This window comes from Anomaloglossus baeobatrachus, chromosome 1, assembly GCF_048569485.1.
Source record: "Anomaloglossus baeobatrachus isolate aAnoBae1 chromosome 1, aAnoBae1.hap1, whole genome shotgun sequence".
Lineage (NCBI taxonomy): Eukaryota > Metazoa > Chordata > Amphibia > Anura > Aromobatidae > Anomaloglossus > Anomaloglossus baeobatrachus.
This window is the reverse complement of record NC_134353.1, coordinates 915997884-916020733: the sequence shown is the minus strand read 5'-3', so window position 1 is coordinate 916020733 and position 22850 is coordinate 915997884. Positions and strand designations below refer to the sequence as shown.

At 37.3% G+C, this 22850-nt stretch overlaps 1 protein-coding gene across 16 annotated transcripts in view; it reads right to left on the bottom strand.

The window, feature by feature from the left end:
- CELF4 (CUGBP Elav-like family member 4) overlaps window positions 1-22460 on the bottom strand; it is a 1553364-nt gene extending 1530904 nt beyond the window's left edge. For 4 of the 16 annotated variants that reach the window (XM_075327591.1, XM_075327624.1, XM_075327608.1 and 1 more), the window contains exon 1: window positions 22026-22458. In XM_075327591.1, the coding sequence (XP_075183706.1) occupies window positions 22026-22362 (337 nt within the window). In that variant the 5' untranslated portion in view covers window positions 22363-22458. Of the gene's footprint in view, window positions 1-22025 lie in introns of all 16 variants that reach the window. The other 12 variants (XM_075327675.1, XM_075327654.1, XM_075327689.1 and 9 more) reach the window with 8 other exon arrangements.
- Between the last annotated feature and the right edge of the window lie 390 nt (window positions 22461-22850).

Genomic DNA, 22850 nt, shown 5'->3' with positions numbered 1-22850 from the left:
ATGGGGGCAGTGTTATAGTAGTTATATTTTTGTACATAGGGAGCAGTATTATAGTAGTTATATGCTTGTACATAGGGGCAGTATTATATTAGTTATGTTCTTGTACATAGGAGCAGTGTTATAGTAATTATTGTCTTGTACATAGGAGCAGTATTATAGTAGTTATATTCTTGTTCATAGGGGCAGTATTATAGTAGCTATATTTAGTTACATTGGGGGCTTCATTATAGTAGTCATATTCTTGTTCATAGGAGCAGTATTATAGTAGTTATATATTCTTGTGCAAAGGTGGGAGTATTATAGTAGATATATTCTTGTACATAGGGGCAGCATTATAGTAGTTATATGCTTGTACATGGGGCAGTATTATATTAGTCATGTTCTTGTACATAGGAGCAGTATTATAGTCATTATTGTCTTGTACATTGGACCAGTATTATAGTAGTTATATATTGTACATAGGGGGCAGTATTATAGTAGTTATATTCTTGTACAAAGGTGGGAGTTTTATAGTAGTTATATTCCTGTACATAGGGGCAGTATTATAGTAGTTATATTCTTGTACATAGGAGCAGTATTATAGTAGTTATATTCTTGTACATAGGAGCAGTATTATAGCAGTTATATTCTTGTACATAGGGGCAATATTATTACAGTTATTATATTATTTTAATTAAGGGGCAGTATTATACTATTTGTACATTTAGATCCAATTATGTGTCATCTGTCCACCTACATATCTCATATCTATCTCTATCTAACCTATAGTAAACAACTGTTGAATTACTGAAGACATCCCACATAGTAATTTGTGGTAGTAAGGCTCACAGGTCGAGACGACAGGCATAATACCAGAGAGGCTGATGGATAATGCACAGAACCTTGAGAGCATTTACTGGGAAAAACAGTTCCCATCTAGAGACAAAGCCACTGGGCACTGCCACATGCCTGGATGCTGATTACCTAAAGATTATATTGATGATGTAATAAAAACTCGCTCTGTTTAGCTGCACTGGGGCAACCAGACACAGATTACAGAGAATAAAGTCAGGAAGAATAAACATCGCGAGCAGCGGGAAAACTGCAGAGCGGCCTCCACTCATTACAGCAGCCTCAATGCCCCGACTAGAGGCAGCACAGATCAGGAAAGTCCTATATTGGGGTGCCATAGGGGAATTAAAGGGGTAACTCTTCCTAAAATATAGCATGGCCATATTGTCTTGTTAGGGCTGAGGACTAACAGTCCCATCTTCATAAAAAAATACATTAGTAATCTTTAAAGGGAACCTGTCTGGTCCAATATGCACCCAGAAGCAGGAGCAGTTCTGGGTAAATATTGCTAATCCCTGCCTAACCGTCCCTGTATCTAGTAGCATAGATAAAGAGATCTTTCGATAAAGTACTTCTGAAGATCTTTTATCGTATGTTAATGAGCGAGGGGACTAGTCCCAAGGGCGTTACTTCCCCTGGCTAGTCGGCCCCATTACCGTGTTAGTGCATCCCTGTGGGGGTGCTATCATGCTAATGAATGCCTAGCATCAGAGGATGATCTCACTCACCTCTCCACCGCCATACGCTGAATTTAGGCTCAGTGCACATAACCCCGGACTTTCAATCACTGTGGGGTTATGTGCACTGAGCCGAAATTCAGCGTTCGGCGGTGGAGAGGTGAGTGAAATCATCCTCTGATGCTGGGCATTCTTTAGCATGATAGTATGCCCACAGGGGTGTACTAACATGCTAATGGGGCCAACTAGCCAGGGGATGTAACGCCCTTGGGACTAGACCCCTTGCTCATTAGCATACGATAAAGTATCTTCAGAAATACTTTTTTCTAAAGATCTCTTTATCTATGCGAGTGTATACAGGGACAGTTAGGCAGAGATTAGCAATATACACCCCAAACTGCTCGTGGTTCTGAGTGCATATTGCCCCTGACAGGTTCCCTTTAAGTCACTTCATTACATTATCTTGACAGTCTATCCAAAAATTTTATAGGCTGCAATACACATCACAACCACTGGGTGGCTATATAAAAACACATGTAGCATAACAAACTCCCAACAGAGTATCCATTTTTTTTTATTTTTGCTTCTTTTTTAACTCCTTCACCACCTGGCGATTTTCCGCTTTTTGTTTTTTCCTCCCCTTTTTTCAAGAACCATAACTTTTTTATTTTTCAGTCAAAATATCCACACAAGGGCTTATTTTTTCCGGGATGAGTTGTATTTTTGAATGACATCATTCATTCTGCCCCATATTGTACTGGAAAACGGGAAAATAATTCCAAGTGCTTTGAAATTACAAAAAAAGTGCAATTCCACAATGTTTTTTTTTTTGTTTTTTTTTTTATATTTACCATGTTCACTAAACTAAAACTGACCTTGCAATGTGATTACTCATGACAGTATGAGTTTGTAGACACCAATCATGTATACTTTTTTTTATTTAGGGGGTGAAAAAAAATTCAAAACTTTGTCAAAAAATTGCATTTTTTTGTGCCATTTTCCGAGATCCATAATGTTCTCATTTATTGGGATCTGAGGCTCAGTGACGGCTTATTTTGCTCCCTGGGGTGACGGTTTTACTGATACCATTTTAGGGTAGATGTGATGTTTTGATCTCCTTTATTGCAATGTTGCGGAGACTAAGACAACGTCATTCTGGTGTTTAGATCTTTTTTTCTCGTTATGCGCTCAACTGATTTTGATAGATTGGGTATTTCTAAACTTTGTGATACTAAATATATGTATTTTTTTTAAATTGTAATATTTTCAATAGTGCAAAAAGGGGGCTGATTTGAACTTTTGTGGATTTTTTTTCCATATTTTTAAAAACTTTTTAAACATTTTATTGTTTTTTTTACTAGTTTTCTTAGGGGACTTGAAGCTGAAATAGTCTGATCAGTTATAGACCGGCGTTCACAGGAACTAAATAATGACAGCAACAAGGCTCATCAGATGACCCCTGGCTGTAATGACAACCCATCCGCACCTCGTGATTGCATAATGGGTCTGCCGGGGAATGAGGCGTTCCCCGCCGGCACACGTTAAATGTTGCTGTCAGAGACTGACAGCAGGATTTCCCAAGTTATCAGTGTTGGGTGGTTCACTAATCTGCTGTTAAGCCTGCTTTACACGTTGCAATTTCGCATTTGATATCGTATGCGATTTGCAACGCCCCCATCGTATGTGTGGCACGTTCAATTTTGCAGAATGTGCCATACCAACGATTAACCCCCATCACACATACTTACCCATCCATATGACCTCGCTGTGGGCGGCAAACGTCCATTTCCAGGAGTGGGAGGGACGTTCGGCGTCACATTGACGTCCCGCGGCAGCCGGCCAATAAAAGCAGAGGGGCGGAGCTGAGTGGGACGTAAACATCCCGCCCACCTCCTTCCTTCTGCATTACCGGCCGGGAGTCGCAGGATGCAGGTAACATCTGTTCATCGTTCCCAGGGTGTCACATACTGCGATGTGTGCTACCCCGGGTATGATGAACAACCTGACGTTCAATTCATGAGGAATGAACGACGTGCGTGCGATGAACATTTTACCGTTCAATCGCAATCGCACGTACCTGTTACACACTACAATGTACCTTACGATGCCGGATGTGTGTCACTTACGACGTGACCCCGCCGACACATTGTAAGATATATTGCAGCGTGTAAAGCGGACTTTAGAGGCACACATTGGCTGATCATAGGAGCCATAATGTGCCAGGAAAGGTGCAGGCTCAACATGTGAGCCCGCATCAAATAGAGCATCACGACCTATGATGTACTTGTACTTAGGGGTTAAACTGATCATCTCACACCAAACATCTCAGGATATCTTGAACCAGGATCCAATGTAATATAAGTGAAATGATTAAGCTCTAATCGCATCCAAAAAATGGACTATTTTGAGACATTTTCTAGCTGATGGAGCCAAATTTTAGATACACCTTAAAAATGGCTGCCATTATTACATTCATGCTTATCTTTTAGTGTCTATGCTCCTTGACTAACATGAAGTGATTTCAGTGCATGACACCAGATCTCCAAATCATACGACAACGCAATCGGCCTGGACATCATCTGCCACTTTGGACGCTGAAGAAACTCTTCTAAGATATGCAATCCTAGCATTGTACAATATTCACTGTATTCATCTGTTAGTCTATGTGTGAAAATGTCTGCTTGACTCGATTACTCCCTCTCTTTTTCTAAAATTAGCTCTCCCTTCCGTACCTGACACGTTAATTGCTTGTGTGTTTGTGGAGCGTTGAGGCTCTGCCAGGAAAGGACTTTGAACCGAGCATCAAAGCAGCAGACAGCAAAGTAATGCCGAAACCTCCTCCCGGCTCCACTAAGACCAAAGCTGGACTTACTGAGAGGACGCATGGAGGTCTTCAAGAAGGAAACACATCAAGTCTATGTGTAGGCTACATACAAAACAAGAAAAGAAGAAATCAGAATTGTAGCTGGGTGTAATCATCAAAAGCCAGATCCAGCAACTAAGTGACCTCAAATGAAGCACCCTGTCTTTATAATTATGCATCTTCACTATCATTCATCTATCTGTCTATCATCTATCTATCTATCTATTCATCCATCTATTCATCTATCTATCTATCTATCCCTCTATCTATCTATCTATCTATCTATCTATCTATTCATCCATCTATTAATCCATATATCTATCTATCTATCTATCTATCCCTCTATCTATCTATCTATCTATTCATCCATCTATCTATCCATCCATCTATCTATTCGTCCATCTATCGATCCATGTATCTATCTATCTATTTATCTATCTATTCATCCATCTATCTATTTATCCATCCATCTATCCGTCCATCTATTAATCCATCTATCTATTTATCCATCCATCCATCTATCCGTCCATCTATTCATCCATCTATTCATCCATCTATTCATCCATGTATCTATCTATCCCTCTATCTATCTATCTATCTATCTCTCTATCCCTCTATCTATCTATCTATCTATCCCTCTATCTATCCATCCATCTATTCATCCATTTATCTATCTATATTTCCATCTATGTATCCATTTCCTATCTATCGATCCATCTATCTAATCTATGTTTTATCCATCCATCCATCTATCATCTATCTATCTGTCTATTTTCTATCTATCCATCCATCTATCCATCTATCTGTCTATCATCTATCTATTTTTATCAATCTATCCATCTATCTGTCTATCATCTATCCATCCATTTTCTATCAATCCACCCATCTATCTATCCATCCATCCATCTATCCATCCATCATCTATCTATCCAACATTTATCTATCCATCCATCCATCTAATCATCATTCATCCATCCATCTGTCCATCTGTCTGCCTGTCTGTCCGTCTATCCATTCATCCATCATCTATCCCAATGTTACAGTTAGCTACAGAATATGAACTATTTGCTTCCATTTCCAATTTATTATCTTTAATCTTTCATTATAAAGACTTTTTAAAATAATACACTAAGGAAGAGGTCTTTTTAAAAAAAGAAAAATATCCATTTTTATTTGTTTATTTTATATGGAAACATTAACTAAAAAGGTCATGAGAGGTGGCAGTTTCTTTTAAATAGTTCCTTAAAGAAAGAAATATTGAAATGTAGACCTCTCATTTAGCGACTAAATCTATGTTAAAATCTAAGAAACATTTTGAGTCTTGCTCAGTCTATCGTTATGGACTGTTTGGAAATTATTACTTTATAATATACATTTAGGACCTGTGCGCACACTACGTTTTTTTGCCGCGGATTTGCCGCGTTTTTTGCTGCAGTAAAGGTGTGGCTTTTGCTTATAACCCTTCTGCAGTCCAGCAAAATCTATGGGAAAATGCACTCTGCGTTTTATTTTCCTATAGATTTTGCTACAAAATTTCTGCAGCTTTTCTGCAGCAAAACAAGAAGTAGCATGTCACTTCTTTTCTGCAGGGACCTGCGTTTTTGCCATAGATAATGGTAAAAAAACACAGGGACCAACCCGCGGAAAAACCATGGCAAACCGTGGGAAAACCGCGGGTGCATTTTTACAGCGGTTTTTGCCACGGGTGTGGAATTCTGCCAGAGGGTGCGGATTTTTCTTAAGAAAAGCAATTTTCCCAGTGCGCACAGGGCCTTAGATTGATTTTTTTTAATGCCTCAGCTCATTTTAAGATTTCAAGTGTCTCACTGAGGAAGCTTTTAGCTGGGCTGAGAACCGTCCAGGAGATTGGCCTTCCAAGATTGTCATCATCCATTAAATGTGTGGTATGAGTCTGTTCAGGGCTCCCCCTATCCATCGTCACACCAACTGCATCAAATATGAGGATCACATTGCCTATTTGTCCTAAGAAATATGGAAGGAGAGGCTTATCACTAGAATGAGGGAGTGTTGTTTAGGGTTATCCTACTTTTTTTATTCAATATTTCATTTAATTCTACAGCGCTTTACAGACATCATCATCCCCACACCCAGTGGGACTCACAATCTAACTTTCCAATCAGTTTTTGTTTAGAGTGAGGAAGGAAACCAGAGAACCATTAGGAAACCCACGCAAATGCATAGAGAACATGCAAACTCCTTGTAGATGCTGCTAGCTCAGGAGCCACCATGCTGCCCCATTTTTTCAATTAATTATGCAAAATGTCTTCTTTATAAGCCTAACTACAAGACAATAGAAAAAAAAAGATTAAAAGCTGATATAGTATATTACAAAAGTGAGTACACCCTTCCCATTTTTGTAAATATTATAAATTCCTTCTCTGGTGTCATGTGACTCATAACTGTTACAACAAGATCTCAGGTGCGAATGGGGAGCAGGTGTGTTATATTTAGTGTTATCTCTCACACACTCTCTCATACTGGTCACTGGAAGTTCAACATGGCTCCTCATCGCAAAGAATTCTCTGAGGATCTGATAAAAAGAATGGCTGCTCTACATAAAGATGGCCGAGGCTATAAGAAGTGTCTCCAGACCTGAAAGCACCCTGACTCTGAGCTGCAGCACAGTGGCCAATACCATAGAGCAGTTTAACATGACAGGATCCACTCAGAACAGATCTCACGATGGTCAACCAAAGAAGTTGAGGTCATGTACTCAGCGTAATATCCAGAACTTGTTGTTTTAAAATAGATTTATGAGTGCTGCAAGCATTGTTGCAAATTTTAAGGGGGTGGTGGGGTCCACCTTTCAGTGGTCAGACCATACAACGCACAGTGCATCAAATTGTCTTGCATTGCAGTCATCCTAGAAGGAAGCCTCTTGCTAAGAAAGCCTGCAAACAGTATGGTGAAAACAAGCAGACTAATGACATGGATTACTGGAACCATGTCCAGTGGTCTAATGAGACCAAGATAAACTTATTTGGTTCAGATGGTGTCAAGCGTGTGTGGTGGCAAACATGTGAGGAGTTCAAAGACAAGTGTGTCCTGCCTACAGTCAAGTATGGTGGTGGGAAAGTCATGGTTTTGGGCTTCATGAGTGCTGCCAGCTGTGGGGAGCCACAGTTCATTGAGGGAACCATGAATGCCAACATGTACTGTGACATACTGAAGCAGAGTTCTATTCTCAAACTAGGCAGTATTCTAACATGATTATGACCCCCAAATACACCTCCAAGATGACCAGCTTTGCTAAAGGAACTGAGAGTAAAGGTGCTGGACTGGCTAAGTGTCTCCAGACCTAAACCCTGTACACCATCTGTGCAGCCTCCTCAAATGGAAAGTGCAGGACCGCAAGATCTCACACATCCATCAGGTCTGTGATGTCATGGAGGAAGGAAGAGGATCTAGCGGCTCCTGTGACGCTTTAGTGAACTCCAAGCCCAAGAGAGTTAAGACAGTGCTTGAAAATATTGGTGGCCACACAAAATATTGAAACATTGGGAACAATATGGCTATTTTCACTTAGGGGTGTACTCACTTTTGACATTAATGGCTGTGTTGAGTCATTTAGATGGCACACCAAATTTACGTTTGTTATACAAGTTGTACACTAAGTATTTTACATTGTATAAAAGGGTCATATATTATCACCTGAAAAGATACAATAAAATATTTACAAAAATGTGAGAGGTGTACTGACTTTTGTGATACCTGTGTATAGTGCAAAAATGTAAACAAATTATAAATTAAAGTGATTATCTGTTAGAAATAGATTTTTACATGAAGGAACTTATCACCCCATGGATATATTCCCTGCTATAGACGTTCTTTAATCCCTATAATGATGTAGATATCACTTAACAGTTCATTATATTGGAAGAGATTAATGCCATCTGCTTTATTGTACGTTAGCTTTTCTCGCCATCTTAATACATGTTTCGCCCACTCGTTCTCTCTCTCTTTCTCGCTCATCCATATGGCGCAATACACATCATATCACATATGGTGGGGCCAATTTTCAATAATGATGGATACATCTGTAGACTTACTCTAGGCTCTCGTAAAGCCAACTTTATACTTTGTTCTCTTTGCAGTCACCTCTCAAAATCCCACGTAATGGATATTACCAGCATAAAAATAACAGAAGAGAAAAAAAAAACAACTGGCGCTGAGATTGTGGCTCAATCTCCAGCTCATGATGAGATAGGCCTCGTCCGGGTCTCCAACGTGGCTTTGTTCAAAGGAACTGACTCAGTGAGAAAGAGATAAAAGGCAACTTAATAAAGCCTGATTTGTTCTCTTCTTCCTTTGTGTTCCCTTTGTGTGTAGAGGACATTGATTATTCCTCCACATACATGTCATCTTCACTCCAGTCATCGCTATGGAGTTAGTAAGATATTACATTGGCTCCCACTGAAATCTCTGAACTTGAAAGCCATTACTAGAAATAGCGGAGCCCCATATTGAAAAAATCACTATGGAAAATTTAATACTTGGCTGATAAAAACCCATATAGATGGTTTCAAATTGAGTTTGTCCAATGGAGCAAAGTGGAGTAAATGAAAGAATAATTACAACCACAGATGATCGAATCGGCCAAGATTCAAATTCTCCACTTTGATTTTACACGATATTCAATATGCATTGAATATTCCTTATTATGTTCCGGGGTCTCTCTATACACCAGAGCCTACCAAACATTGGAATTTAAGAAAATTGTAAAAAAATACTTAACGCTCAATTGTTCCGCCAACTCTATAGTCTGCAGTCTATTCCTCCCTGTCTCACACATCTTCATGATCTCTTCTCTTAAGACTGGCTAAAAGCTTCCAGCTCAACTAAGCCTCTGACGTCACTGGAGTGACACACCTCATAATGTTGTGAGATCACGACATGAGATGAGCGAACCTGAGGTTCGAGGTTCATAAACTGACTTCCAAAAAAAACAAGGTTAGGGTTCGAAGTTCGAGAGAGTTACGAGGGCACACCACTCAATCGAGCAGTGCTGTGCTTGGGTATGAGTGATGCTCAGGTCTGTGTGAGCCATGAGCAGTGTTTGAACCGCTCATATTTGGGGTACAATCAGCATGATTAGATGCAGTGTGCACACACACACAAAAAAATAAATTGAAAAAACCTGCCCACCCTCTTCCGGAAGTATTCTGTTTATGGCTGGCTGTATGTGGGTGGACCGCTAAATTACTGACTTCCATTGATGTTCGGTATAGGTCAGGGTTAAAAACAGAACCTTATCTAAGGTTTGAATGTACCTGGCGAACCGAACCTCCAAAGGTTCTTTCATCTCTAATCACGACGTTGACCAGCATGGTGGTGATGTCCAAGGTCCGAACGAGCCGGAAGCCACGGCCTACAGTGAAAGGGCCAAATAGAGTGTGCAAGACAGGGGAGGAGAAGTGAAAAGGTGTGGGGGGATAGGTGGCGGGCTGCGTGAGTGGTGGAACAGGTGAGCTGGGAAGTGAGAATTTTTGTTTGTCTTTTTACCATTTGTCTATCCCTATAAGTTTCAGCCATGAGATGGCTAAATTGATGCAAATTAAGTTGAAAAAAAATATATTTTTTTACAAATATATAAAAACTAATTTTTTAAGAATTTAATCCTACTAGAATAAATTTGAAATTTTCTAATTAGTAAGCACAGACAACAAAAATCAGAGAGCTAAATCATATGTAGAGATGATCGGAACCATTGAAGTTCAGTTCAGCAGGTTCGGCCAGACTTTAGGTAAAGGTCAGCTCGGGACTCGAATTTGAAATGAACCCAATGGAAGTCACTGATTGGGCAGTTTGGCTCTCCACCCACCATGCAGCCAGCCATAAGCAGATCACTACCGGGGGGAGGTGGGGGGACTTTTTCCATTTTTCTTTTTTGGTACACACTACATTCAATAACGCAATTAATGCTGCCACTGCAAACTGCTCATGCACTGCAAGCTGCTCACACTGAGATGATCACCGACCATACCCGAGCACAGTGAGTGGTTTGCATACTTAAAGCACTCAAACTCCAAACTCAAACACTGTTTTCTTTGGGTAAACTCTGTGTTCAGTATGAACACCGAACTTTACTTTTCAGGTTCGCTCATCTCTAATCATAAAATAAAGTCTGCTATTTTGCTTGACTGGGTCATTCTTGCATCCCAAAGCACCTCGAAATTATTTTTGGAGAGGGGGTGTCACTGTTTCATCTCCTGCGACTTTATTAAGATGGCGTTTGTGGTAACAGGTAGAGAAATGACAGTGATGATTGACAATTTTTTTTTTAACATTACTAGAGACGAGCGCCATCGTTTTGAAACGGCAACTACTGGAAGATTGCGTATTTGTGATTGACTGCATTTCCTCCTATTTAAATAGCACTGGTACTCTATCTTTTGATACTGGAATTCTTAAAAGTATCTTTAATTATTTTAATGACTAAATAAAAGAGATAAAACCAAACAGACACATAATCTAAAGGGATTTAACATAAATATGTGATCTACTAGAAAATAACATAAAACATATACCATAACGATGACAAATGTGATATTTAACTGATTTGGTTCTATCTTTCATTTCATACCAATTTAACTTACCACCTTTTAATACCCCCCGATGACAAGGTATAGTTATAGCTCAAACTTACCGACGCTATAACATTATAATGTATATTATTTTATATGATATCAAATATGGGAGAATTTAGTATTTCAGAGAAAACAGAAAACGTTCCATCTGTATGTTGTCTGTCCAATACAACAAACTGCAGGTAAACCCACTATAATATCAAATCTTGTAATCAGGATGCACAGAAATAAGGCTCCGGAGACTTGTATGTGAATATCAGCCCTGCTACATCTGTCTGCCATCAAATGGAATCGCTCGGGGCAGGAAATAAAGAAAGATACAGAGCAAAAATAATGTAATATAATATCATCCAGTGCCATCAAGTCTGTGTCAACTCTTAGCTACCAAATGGATCGTTTCATCACAACTTTTGTTTGGGTGATGTTTTAGTTTTTCCCTTTTTTATGATCCAAAGCCCAATGGTTTGCAAAAATAAACGACACATTTTTATTTATATATATATATATATATATATATATATATATATATATATATATATAAAAAAAAAGGTCAGTGTGATGGAGTATTATATATATACATATATATATACATACACAGTATATATAAGGTCAATGTGATGTAATATTCTACACAGTTATATATATATAAAAAAAAAGGGTTTGTATTATATACACATAAGGTTGTATTATATATATATATATATATATATATATATATATATATATATATATATACTGTATATATGTATATATAAGTTGTATGTATATAACAAAGGTTCAATGTACCGAAATATAAAAAAACAAGGTTGTATGATATATACATATGCATATATATACATATATATATATATATATATATATATAAATATATATATAATCATTTAAAATAATGCAATGTGGTGGAGTATTATACATTTTTTTATATATCTGTATATGTATATATATATATATATATATATATATATATATAGACAGTATATATATAAAATATTCTACCACATTGAAGTTTTATTTTAAATGAATATATATATATATATATATATATATATATATATATATATATCTATATATCTCAAAAGGTCAATGTGGTGGAGCATACCACATATTGTAAAAATATTTATGAAATAGAGGTAATAAGATATGTAACATATTCCATCACATTGACGTTACATGGTCGTCCACAGTATATACACCCATCTATACTGAGCAGTTTTGTTTTTTACCTTGTTGTTAACCATAGAATCCTCCACAAAGCTAAATCACAAGTAAATCACACTCTTCATGATTCCTCCAGCGCATTTTTTCTTTTTTTTTTATAGATAAAGCCAAAGAGCTTTATAAACACAGGCATTTACTGTGGCCATTATGTTGTTTTAAATCCCTATTTTTCAGTCATCCCTGTCCAATCGTAGAGGGATGAGGCGCGCCAACCTGAATACAGAAACATTGGGAAAAAAACCCCTGTAATTTTCTCTACAAATAATAAAAAAAATAACCACTTGTCTTCAAACCCAAAGCTTAAATGTCACCAGCACGCTTTATTGTACTTCCGAAAACCGAGATACAATTCTATAATTCATCTTCCTTAAAAAAAAAAATAAATAAATAAAAAGTAGTAACCTATTCTTTCTTGCTATTTTAGTCAAAGTTGAATAAAAAAAAAAAAAAATCAAGACTTTTTTATTTTTTTAGATCAAAGCTGAACAAAGCTGAAGGTATCATTTGGCATAAACGACTTTGACACCGCAACATTTTATCTCAGGTTTTATCTGTTGAGACTTCAAGTAAATTTACTGAGTCATATTATCTCCGAAAGGTATTAAGAAGAAAAGGCCGCAGTCATATTTCCCTTTTTTTTTAAACAATCTTATTATTATTTGTCATTATTATTAATATTATTATTATTACTGCCAACATGTTGCATTTCGCTGTACACGTGAATCCCTACCTTCCATAGGGTTCATAATAAAATCCTATAATGTCCTTCGTACCCATAAAACTTTATTTATTAACCTCCTTATTTTGCAGAATGGAAGGAAACTGGTCTTCTCAGTGGCAAATAATGCCAACCCATGAAAAGACAAAACTATTACTATTCATATATCATTATATGTTATATTTATTAAAAATTAATCCTGACACCCTAAAAAGTTAAGTCCCTATAACTTACTAGCTTAATAAATGTCAAAAGTGAAGAAAATAAAAATAAAAAAAACATATATATATGATTTTTTTTATTATAGTACATATATATATATATTTATATTAGATATAGAAAATAACCCTGACACTACTGCAAGTCTCCATACAAGAGGACCACAGGCCCTATGACTCAGCAAGTTAAAGTAAAAATAGTAAGTCAGATTTTAGAAATAAATAAATATATATATATATATATATGTACATACATATATACTACATAAATGTTTTAATACATTTATTTATTTTGTAGATATATATATATATATATATATATATATATATATATATATATATATATATATATATATATATGTATATATATATATATACACATACATATGTATATATATATATATATATGTATATATATTCACACCTAATATATTCACACTTAATTCTCTCTCTCTCTGTCTATATATATATATATATATATATATATATATATATATATATATGGATTTGGATATATCAACTAGTATTTTTCTTACATTTTTCAGTATATAAAAATATATTTTTTTAGATTATTTATTTAGTAAGTAATGTTATAGCATTTGTGCTTGGTAAGTTATAGGGCATGTGGTTTTCTTGGTAGGGATAATTATTTTAATAAGAGTTAGTATAAAAGCTGAGAGTAGAAAAAAAAAAATCTTAAATGTCTAAATAACAAAGAGAGCCGCAATACGAGAGCCAAATAAAGTAATTTGTGTGATCAAACCTGTTGGCATTTAATGTCACGATTTTAATGTGCCACATCTACGAGTTCAGCCCAGGAAAGTTCATAATTTTGTAGTACAAGTAAAATAGGGTAAAAGTTTAACACTCTCTATGCCAACGTCCATAAAAACTTTTAGAAAGAATAAAAAACAAAAGCTCACAAAAAAAACAAAAATCCTCTCTAAACATTAAAAATATAAAGAAAAAAAATAAATTAATAAATAAATAAAATAAATGTTAATAAAAGCTGAATAATTTATCTGCAGTGAACTAATATTAATACGAAAGACTTTACCTCCCATGTAATGATTTGGTCGATGCAGTTGTGGCACAAAGTAGAAAACTGAAAAGAAGTCACGTTATCAGATTTCATGAATTAACTAAGTATGTTATGGAGTTTTTATTACTATTACTACGACCTGTAGGTGTCAGGTTTCCGAAGGTTTTCAGCTATGACTTTTACTTCTATATTTATCTACATACTATTGCCTAGTCTCAGTGTTACAGCACCAGGTTTCTCGATAAAATAAAGAACATTTAAATGCCTTTCATTGAAAAAAAGAATAAAAAAAACAATCCTGTGTCTCATCGCAGAAACTTTAGACACAGTTTGACGTCCTTTGGCCTGTATTGACTAACCGTTATATTGACGACATCAATAATGTACATCTGTAGTATGAACTGTCTATGAGGCTGATGCAGCCTGTACATTGTATAGCTTTCATGACACTTAAAGAAGTATTGATATACTTATTATTAAGTGTTCCTTGCCATTTCAGTTGTATGAAATTTCCTAACCTTGAAACATCCTCGTCTTGTAACCTTCATTTTCGCTATTGTTAACATGAAGCTGTGACCCCTTTAGAATCTATCACATTGCCAAGCACAGCGTCTTCGATAGGGGCTTAAAAAAAAATACGGATTGCAATATATCTTTTGACAAGCTTCATTTAGCAGGGGGAAAGGTATGAAAGATGTGCACCTTACACAGATGCTACACTGCATCTTTCAGTTATGTGTGCCATTCTTCCTGAACTCCTACCCACCGTATTGGAAATTATTGGAGCAAGGTCTTGATTCAAGGTTAAATTTCTAGGCCCGCATACCAAAAATCCCAAATTGCATCTACATATCATCGATAAGTACAATAAAAGCCAAGAGAAAATGATTAAGATAGTGTAAAAAATATCTAAAGCCATAAAAAAATTAATAGATAAAAATAGATAAATATATATATATATATATATATATATATATATATATACATATATATATATATATATATATATATATATTTATGTATACACTGTATATATTTAATTAATTTTTATATATTTATTTTTTAAATAAAATATATATTTTCTTTATACATATATATATATATATATAAAAATACATATATATATATATATATATATATATATATGTATCTTTATTTATTCTCATTATTTATAGACAACTTTGTAGTTTATATCTAAATATCTGCGCTCTTTCCTCTTTTCGGTAAGTTAACGTCAGACAAAATGTCGACGTATTGTTCATTTTCTATTCTTTATATGATTTTTTTTTTATAGATTTTTTTATAACATACTAGATACATTGATATATCACTTGTTGTTGCAGATAAAGGCTATGCTCAACTTTTTAGGGTCATAAAAAAATGCAATCCTAACATTGGTCCAACAATAAGGTGATACTTCCGAAAATGGTCAACCCGAACGAAACCCATGGTTATTTTTACTTATTTATTTTTTAGAATCCTAAATTCACTCATGCCAAAAAATTCATCAAACGCATTCTTTACCTATACAGCTACGGTCTCTACAGAGGCTTTGCAGTTTTTTGTTTTACAAAATGCCACCCTGTGGTGGTAGAAGAAGCTTTCCAGCCACTAACATTCTATAAAAAAGGTTTACATTAGAAAATTATTACAAAAAATACTGTGACGGAATAAAACAAATATATAGCATGCTCATTTTTACCATCAATCTATGTAATTGATTTCATATCATGAAACTAAAATGACAATATAAATGATGTAAAACCCAAATATTTTCTCAAATCAGTAGCATAATCATGCAAATCAGTAGCATAATCATAAGAAAAAAAGTGTGGTATTAGGTATTTACTTAATGAATTTTCTAAATGTTTCTTGTTTATTTATTTTTTAGTCATTAGTTTGCATCTTTCCACATCAATGTACTGAGATAAAGTAAATTTTTTATACAAGTTTTATTTCTTTATACATTTGCCAGACCTTATGATACCACCACCATACACCCTAACACCTTACAGCCAAAAACTGACCCTTCCAAGGACATTTTATCAATTATCTAGAAGTCATAGTTGTAACGTTCGTAAGGGACAACGGTCATTGTATTTGGGCTAGGTAAGATTCCGAGACCAAACAGGGTTTTTTTCCCTGGATTACAAGACTTGTATATTTTGAAATCATTTAGAGGCTCAAAGTAAAAAAATAATAAATATTAAAATAATCACTATAGTGTTATACATGTGTGAAGAGTATTATAAAGAAAAACAACAACATACAAGAAACAACAGAATTCTAGTTATAAAGGGGAATTTCAAAAATTCTACTTCCAGGAAATATGTTATGAATCGCACAGTGCTTTCATGTTTACTAGGCAGCTTCAAAAAGCACCACTTGGGTTGATGAGTTTTTTAATGTACATCTTCCCTTCCCTTTTTTAAATCACAAAGCAAATATCCAAGGCACTTTATGAAAATATTCAAAAATAAGATCAGAATTAACTTCAATCAAGGTCTCCGTCATGACGTCATGTGATGGCTTACTGCTCACTTGAACCAAATTTGGTAAATGCTGTGCTCCTAAATTCTATTCTGTGTCCTTGTATCCCTTTCCTTTGTTCTGCTGTGGTCTAATTTCTTTGAGCATCGTATTGGTCTGCTCTGATTCCTCTGTAGTTCTACGTGAATCGAGATAGGACTGTAAAAATGCAACTTTTTGGAGATATGAAAGTCTTTGAATGGCTTATTCTGGCAATGAACTTCACATGTGGATGGTCAAGTTGGTGACTTAAGTTCTCCAAAATGCCCTTCAAAGATGAGTAATAAATAAATTATTGGTTATTGTTTACAAAGTGACCAAGAAATGTTCATATTAGGATTTACGAACACAAATGTGAAGACCCAACCCTGCCTTGTGTAGGATTTTGGGTTGGAGTAGTGATTGTTGGAAATCTCTTGGAATTAAAAACACAAAGTCCTATTCACAATCCTTTTTATGCAAAACAATCTTACATATGTATTGAAAGGATGACTCAAGCTGCCAATACAAAAGAACATTACTTATGTATTGGAAGGAGGATGACCCAAGCTGCCAATGACTACAGTGCTGGATGAGATTGGGTATTCTACATTTTTGTGCCATTGAGTTACAAGTTGTACATGCAGATACAGAACAGTTATGCTGACAGGATAAAGATAACTATGGCAGATGTCTGCTGGATCTTTTGATTGTTATACATTACAGCCCTAGCTTTAAAGCACGTATCAGCAATAAAACCTGACTCTGCCTATTGTGAAGGTCCTATATTTAGATTACTATAATTGAAAATTATTATACTAAATACCATTTGGAATTGCCTTTTGAATAACTTTAAAGATAATGCATCGGTATATGGCTGCCCAGAGAGCAGTAACATTTAGGTCTTTCAGAAGTCAGTTTCTACGCGCACGAGGAGAAAGAAAGAGAGACGTATCACACAAGTGTGAAGTTATGAATGAATCGTCCAGTGGTTTTAACTGTCATTAGCTAACTGCATCTGTGGGTGGGTCGTTGCCTATTTATCATTGGGGGAACAGAAAACAAACCACACTCTATGACCGGCTTGGTAATGGGCAAAGTACAGAATTGAGTAAGGAGCCTTCCCACTCCGGAAGAGGTCAACTCTATTTTTTTAAAAAATTACATTTGATTAAGTTTTTGGTGGAGAAACACAAATGATGGGCAAGACCTATCATCCAGCACTCATCTTTAAGAATTACTTTTTCCCCTGTAAGTAGAATAAAAATCTTCATGTTACCCTTCATAATTCTCATAGCTCATGGTCAACAACATTCGAGAAGGTGAGTACTACAATGAACCCAACGTTTACAGCTCAAAGTCAATGTTAGGTCTATCTTTAGAATTGCGTTCCTCCCGTCTACAGGGTAGCATGGGTTAATCCCTATTTAAAGCTCCCTGTATAGTCATTCACAATAAATAAACCCAACTCCCTAAACTCTTTAATGCACTCTGTGATGGTATTAATTGGTAGATTTGGACTATCTGCTGTCTCCGAGGTGCCTCCTTAAGAATATATCACCAGCTAATTAGCAGGCTATGAATCAATATTGAACAGCATTAAATATATAGCCTTTTCCATTACTATTTCCGATGCTTTCCAGCCTTAACCCCAAGAAGTTGGATTGTTCTATTTTAAGATATTTAATGCACATAGAACATCGAGGAAGGTGAAAGATTTTGATAAGACCATCTCACCCACGGAGAAGAAAAAAAAAGACCATTGAGTTGATACTTTTTTTTCATACTGTATGTAGACGGTCAAAAAAAAAAGACTGGAAGCCAAACACAAGTCTCATTCTTCACACAGTTGTCATGCTTAGACCTCGCAACAATTAATCACCAAGGGCAAGCAAGTAATTTTTTCTGCTTGCCAGAGGCACATTTTTATCAGGATTAGCTAATAAATCAGATACACCCCAGAATGAGTAATAAGAGTTTGAACTGTTCTCAATCTAGGCAAAGCCTTTGGATAAAGCACTGTGTAAGGTACCGGGTATTGTTTCACTTATGCCATGAGATCTTAAGGAGCTTTCCTCTTCCACCAAAGGCTACTACATGCAACATGAGCCCTTGAATAGTGTTATATTCAATTTCCTTTTATCACTCCAGGTTTAATCCTCCAACTGCTATTTAGATCGTTCCCTAAATACAAAGGGCCAATTTGCAAATTCTGCATTTATTCTAGAAGATGCATCCATTCAACTCATCGGCGCCAGTTATTTTTGATGAGCGAATAATATATTTAGAATCTAAAGAAAGAAAAAAATGGTGTACTTGGGTATGAACAGTAGGGTGTGTTACTTTCTCTAATGGGAGCATTATGATGTTTTATTCATTCTTTTTTTTTTCTACAAATACCCGACTGCTTGGAAAAGCTTTAATTGCAGGATATTTGTCCATGTTCGGTTGTAAAGTATCGTCTTTTGATGATTGAACTGGGCAATTCTTCAGGCTGAAATGCTAATGTTGCTTTGGCAGATCTTATGACAATTCGTCTTGGAGACAGCATTAACTTGCAGTAGTTGACTCTCTCATGTGGATAAAGGCCACCATGTTTATATCAAATCGCAATTCTAAGGCTTTTTTTGTGCCATTATTTTTATATTTTTATGGTAGATGATCAGATAGTAAGTTATATTGCTCTCAAACACTGCCGAGCGGCTGGTAACAGTTGCCACATGGTGGAGAAATGCAGGCAAGCTTTTATTGCTCTTCATACCACATGATTGACAGGCTTCTTCTCCAAACCTAATTCTGTTTCTTTTTTCTTGTCAATATGACTTTAAGATTATTATCAACATCATTTCCTGATGTAATTGCTTCCCCTTTGAGTCTGGGACAATTCAGATCTGTAGAATAACCATTTTTTTTAATATTATTGCATTTATCCTCCAAAATCAGCATTGGAGGAGTAAATTGGAGGAGTGATTAAACCAGCCCATTTGTCTCTTTTGATGCTTGGTACAACCTAGTAAAGTTTATATTATACCGGCCTTTGCCCAGGGGAGGAAAAAAAAAAGCATGGTATCTGTATGACTGCTAAGTAAGCGTTAAGTCTATATCCTTCCATTGTGCAAGGAGTTTATAGAAATGTATATTCTTTTGTGTAGAGCTTGTGTCTGGGAGGTGGTATGAATTCATGCTCTCGCTCTGCTTTTCAGTTCCCTTTCACTCTGCTTGCCAGATGTGCAGCACAAAGTTAAAGGAGCCGGTTCAGCAGCACTGCTTCTATGGATAGCTCCTCAAGTCGCTTTCCCTCAGCTCGCCGATACTTAGTGACTAAGAGAAGGGGCTTTTAAGTCAACCATGTCAACACCCGGTGAGTGGCAGCACCCTCTCTGCCAATTTTGCAAGGGTTCCTTTTATAATAAGTATCTCAATATACTCCATAGTTTATTTAATTTATTCATTAGATAAATTATATAACATAAGCACCATTAATTTTTCATATTTATTTCTGCGAGCAAATAAAAATGACAGAAGTTAATGTACTGTATTTTAGAATGAATAATAGATAATGCTACCCTATAGCCACATCTGTAATGACAAATTGAAGGGTGATTTAATATTGCCAGAACTGTCCCAACATCATGGACAGCCCCATCTTCAGCTAAATCTTCCCCAGATGTGCAGTCACGGAGTAAAAAGAGATTTAAGCCTGTCATTATATTGTGGCTGTAATGACAGATCTTATCCATCTATTGCTGTTTGCAGATGTTAAGGAACAAAGTAAAAAGAGGATTTAAAGGCTGCCCGATCATCTGGACAACTCCTACTCCCACGTTCGGCCCTAGGTTGAGGGGACAGCTCCTTCTCCTCAGTTCAGTACTAGGCTGAATGGACAGCTCCTTTCCCTTAGTTGAGCACTAGGCTCAGTGGACAGCTCCTATCCCTTAGTTCAGCACTAGGCTGAGTGGAAAGCTGCTTTCCCTCAGTTGAGCACTAGGCTCAGTGGAAAGCTCCTTTCCCTTAGTTCAGCACTAGGCTCAGTGGACAGCACCTATCCCTTACTTCAGCACTAGGCTGCGTGGACAGCTCCTTTCCCTCAGTTCAGAACTAGGCTGAGTGGACAGCTCCTTTCCCTCAGTTCAGCACTAGGCTGCATGGACAGCTCCTTTCCCTCAGTTCAGCACTAGGCTGAGTGGACAGTTCATTTCCCTCAGTTCAGCACTAGGCTGAGGGGACAGCTCCTTTCCCTCAGTTCAGGACTATACTGAGTGGACAGCTCCTTTCCCTCAGTTCAGCACTAGGCTGCATGGACAGCTCCTTTCCCTCAGTTCAGCACTAGGCTGAGTGGACAGTTCATTTCCCTCAGTTCAGCACTAGGCTGAGGGGACAGCTCCTTTCCCTCAGTTCAGGACTATACTGAGTGGACAGCTCCTTTCCCTCAGTTCAGGACTAGACTGAGTGGACAGCTTTTTACCCTCAGTTCTGCACCTGGATGAGTGGATGGTTGGATGGTTTCTTTTCCTCATTTCATTACTAGGCTGAGTGGACAACTCTACCCTCAATTCAACACTCGGCTAGACAGCTTCTTTCAGGGCTCATCTGAGTAGACAGCTCCTTTCCCTCAGTTCAGGACTAGGCTGAGTAGACGTCTCCTTTCCCTCAGTTCAGCACTAGGTTCAGGGGACAGCTCCTGTTCAGCACTAGGCTGATTAGACAGCTCCTTTCCCTCAGCTCAGCACTCGGCTGAGTAGACAGCTCCTTTTCCTCAGTTCAGCACTAGGCTGATTAGACAGCTCTTTTTTCCTCAGTTCAGCACTAGGCTGATTAGACAGCTCCTCTCCCTCAGTTCAGCACTCGGCTGAGTAGACAGCTCCTTTTCCTCAGTTCAGCACTAGGCTGATTAGACAGCTCCTTTCCCTCAGTTCAGCACTCGGCTGAGTAGACAGCTCCTTTTCCTCAGTTCAGCACTAGGCTGAGTTGGCAGCTCTTTTCCCTAGTCATGGAGTAAAAAGAGATTTAAGCCTGTCATTGTATAGCGGCTCTACAGACAATTTGTTTCCATCTACTGCTGTTTCCAGATGTGCAGTCACAAAGTAAAAAGAGGATTTTAAGGCTGCCCATTCATCCGGACAACTCCTGCTCCTCTGTTCAGCACCAGGCTGAGTGGACAGCTCCTTTCCCTATGTCTTACCCAGATGTGCAGTCACAAAGTTAAAGGGATAAGCGGCAGGCAGTTGAGTGGACAGATCTTCTCCCACTCCTAGCAATGTTCTCTACCTAAACTGCAAAGCCCCCCATCCCAGCCAGCCCTCCCCACATGCGCCGGCAGAAAAGTTAAGCAGGCAGCTGACCTTTGTGCATTCCAGTGAACCTGTCCTTCAGCACTGTCAGCTCGTAGATCTTGCCGAACTCCTCAAACAGAGGCTTCAGGTCCTTTTCGTCCAGATTGCGGGGGATCTGCCCAATGAAGAGCTTGATGGCATCGTGATCCTTCATAGGGATGGTGGAAGTGCTCCCGGGACTGTGGTTTAATCCGTTCATGTGCCCGTTGGTGTTTGGGTTGCTGTGATTGCTGTTCAGGCTGCTATTGTCTGCTTGTCCGTTAGCTAACGTGGCCATCTTTATATACATAGAGGATCCTGTTGGCTTTTCTCTCTGTAACACGGTGTTTCTCTCTCTCGCACACATACACACTCTCTGTCTCCCCCTCTCTCTCCCTGCTCTGATCGGGCTTTTTTTTTATACATTGAACAGACAGGATCTGTGTCCTTTCCGTTTAAACAGGCAGGGCCGGCTCAACTCCCCGGCAGACTGAGGGGGGGTGGGTGTGGGGTTTGTGTGTGTTCTTTCTCTTAGGCACACAGCAGAGAGAGCCTGTCAGCCCGGGCTCAGTGGTACCTTCCAAGCAGCCCCTACTCAGAAATATAAGCTAGTCAATCTCCATTGTGCCCAGTGAGCAGGGGGCCAAGCAACCCTGCATTTTACTGCACGATTCTCTCCTAGCATCCTTATTTTTCATCTTTTGCTTTTTTTCTGCAAAATTATTATTATTAATCCTTTTTAGCATTACTACTCCATACAGCTCGTGGATATTTTTATCTACCTTTTTTTTTTCCTTCTTTTTTTCTTTTTTTTTTTTTCTTTCGATCGTATAATAAAAAGAAGCCGGAGTCTAA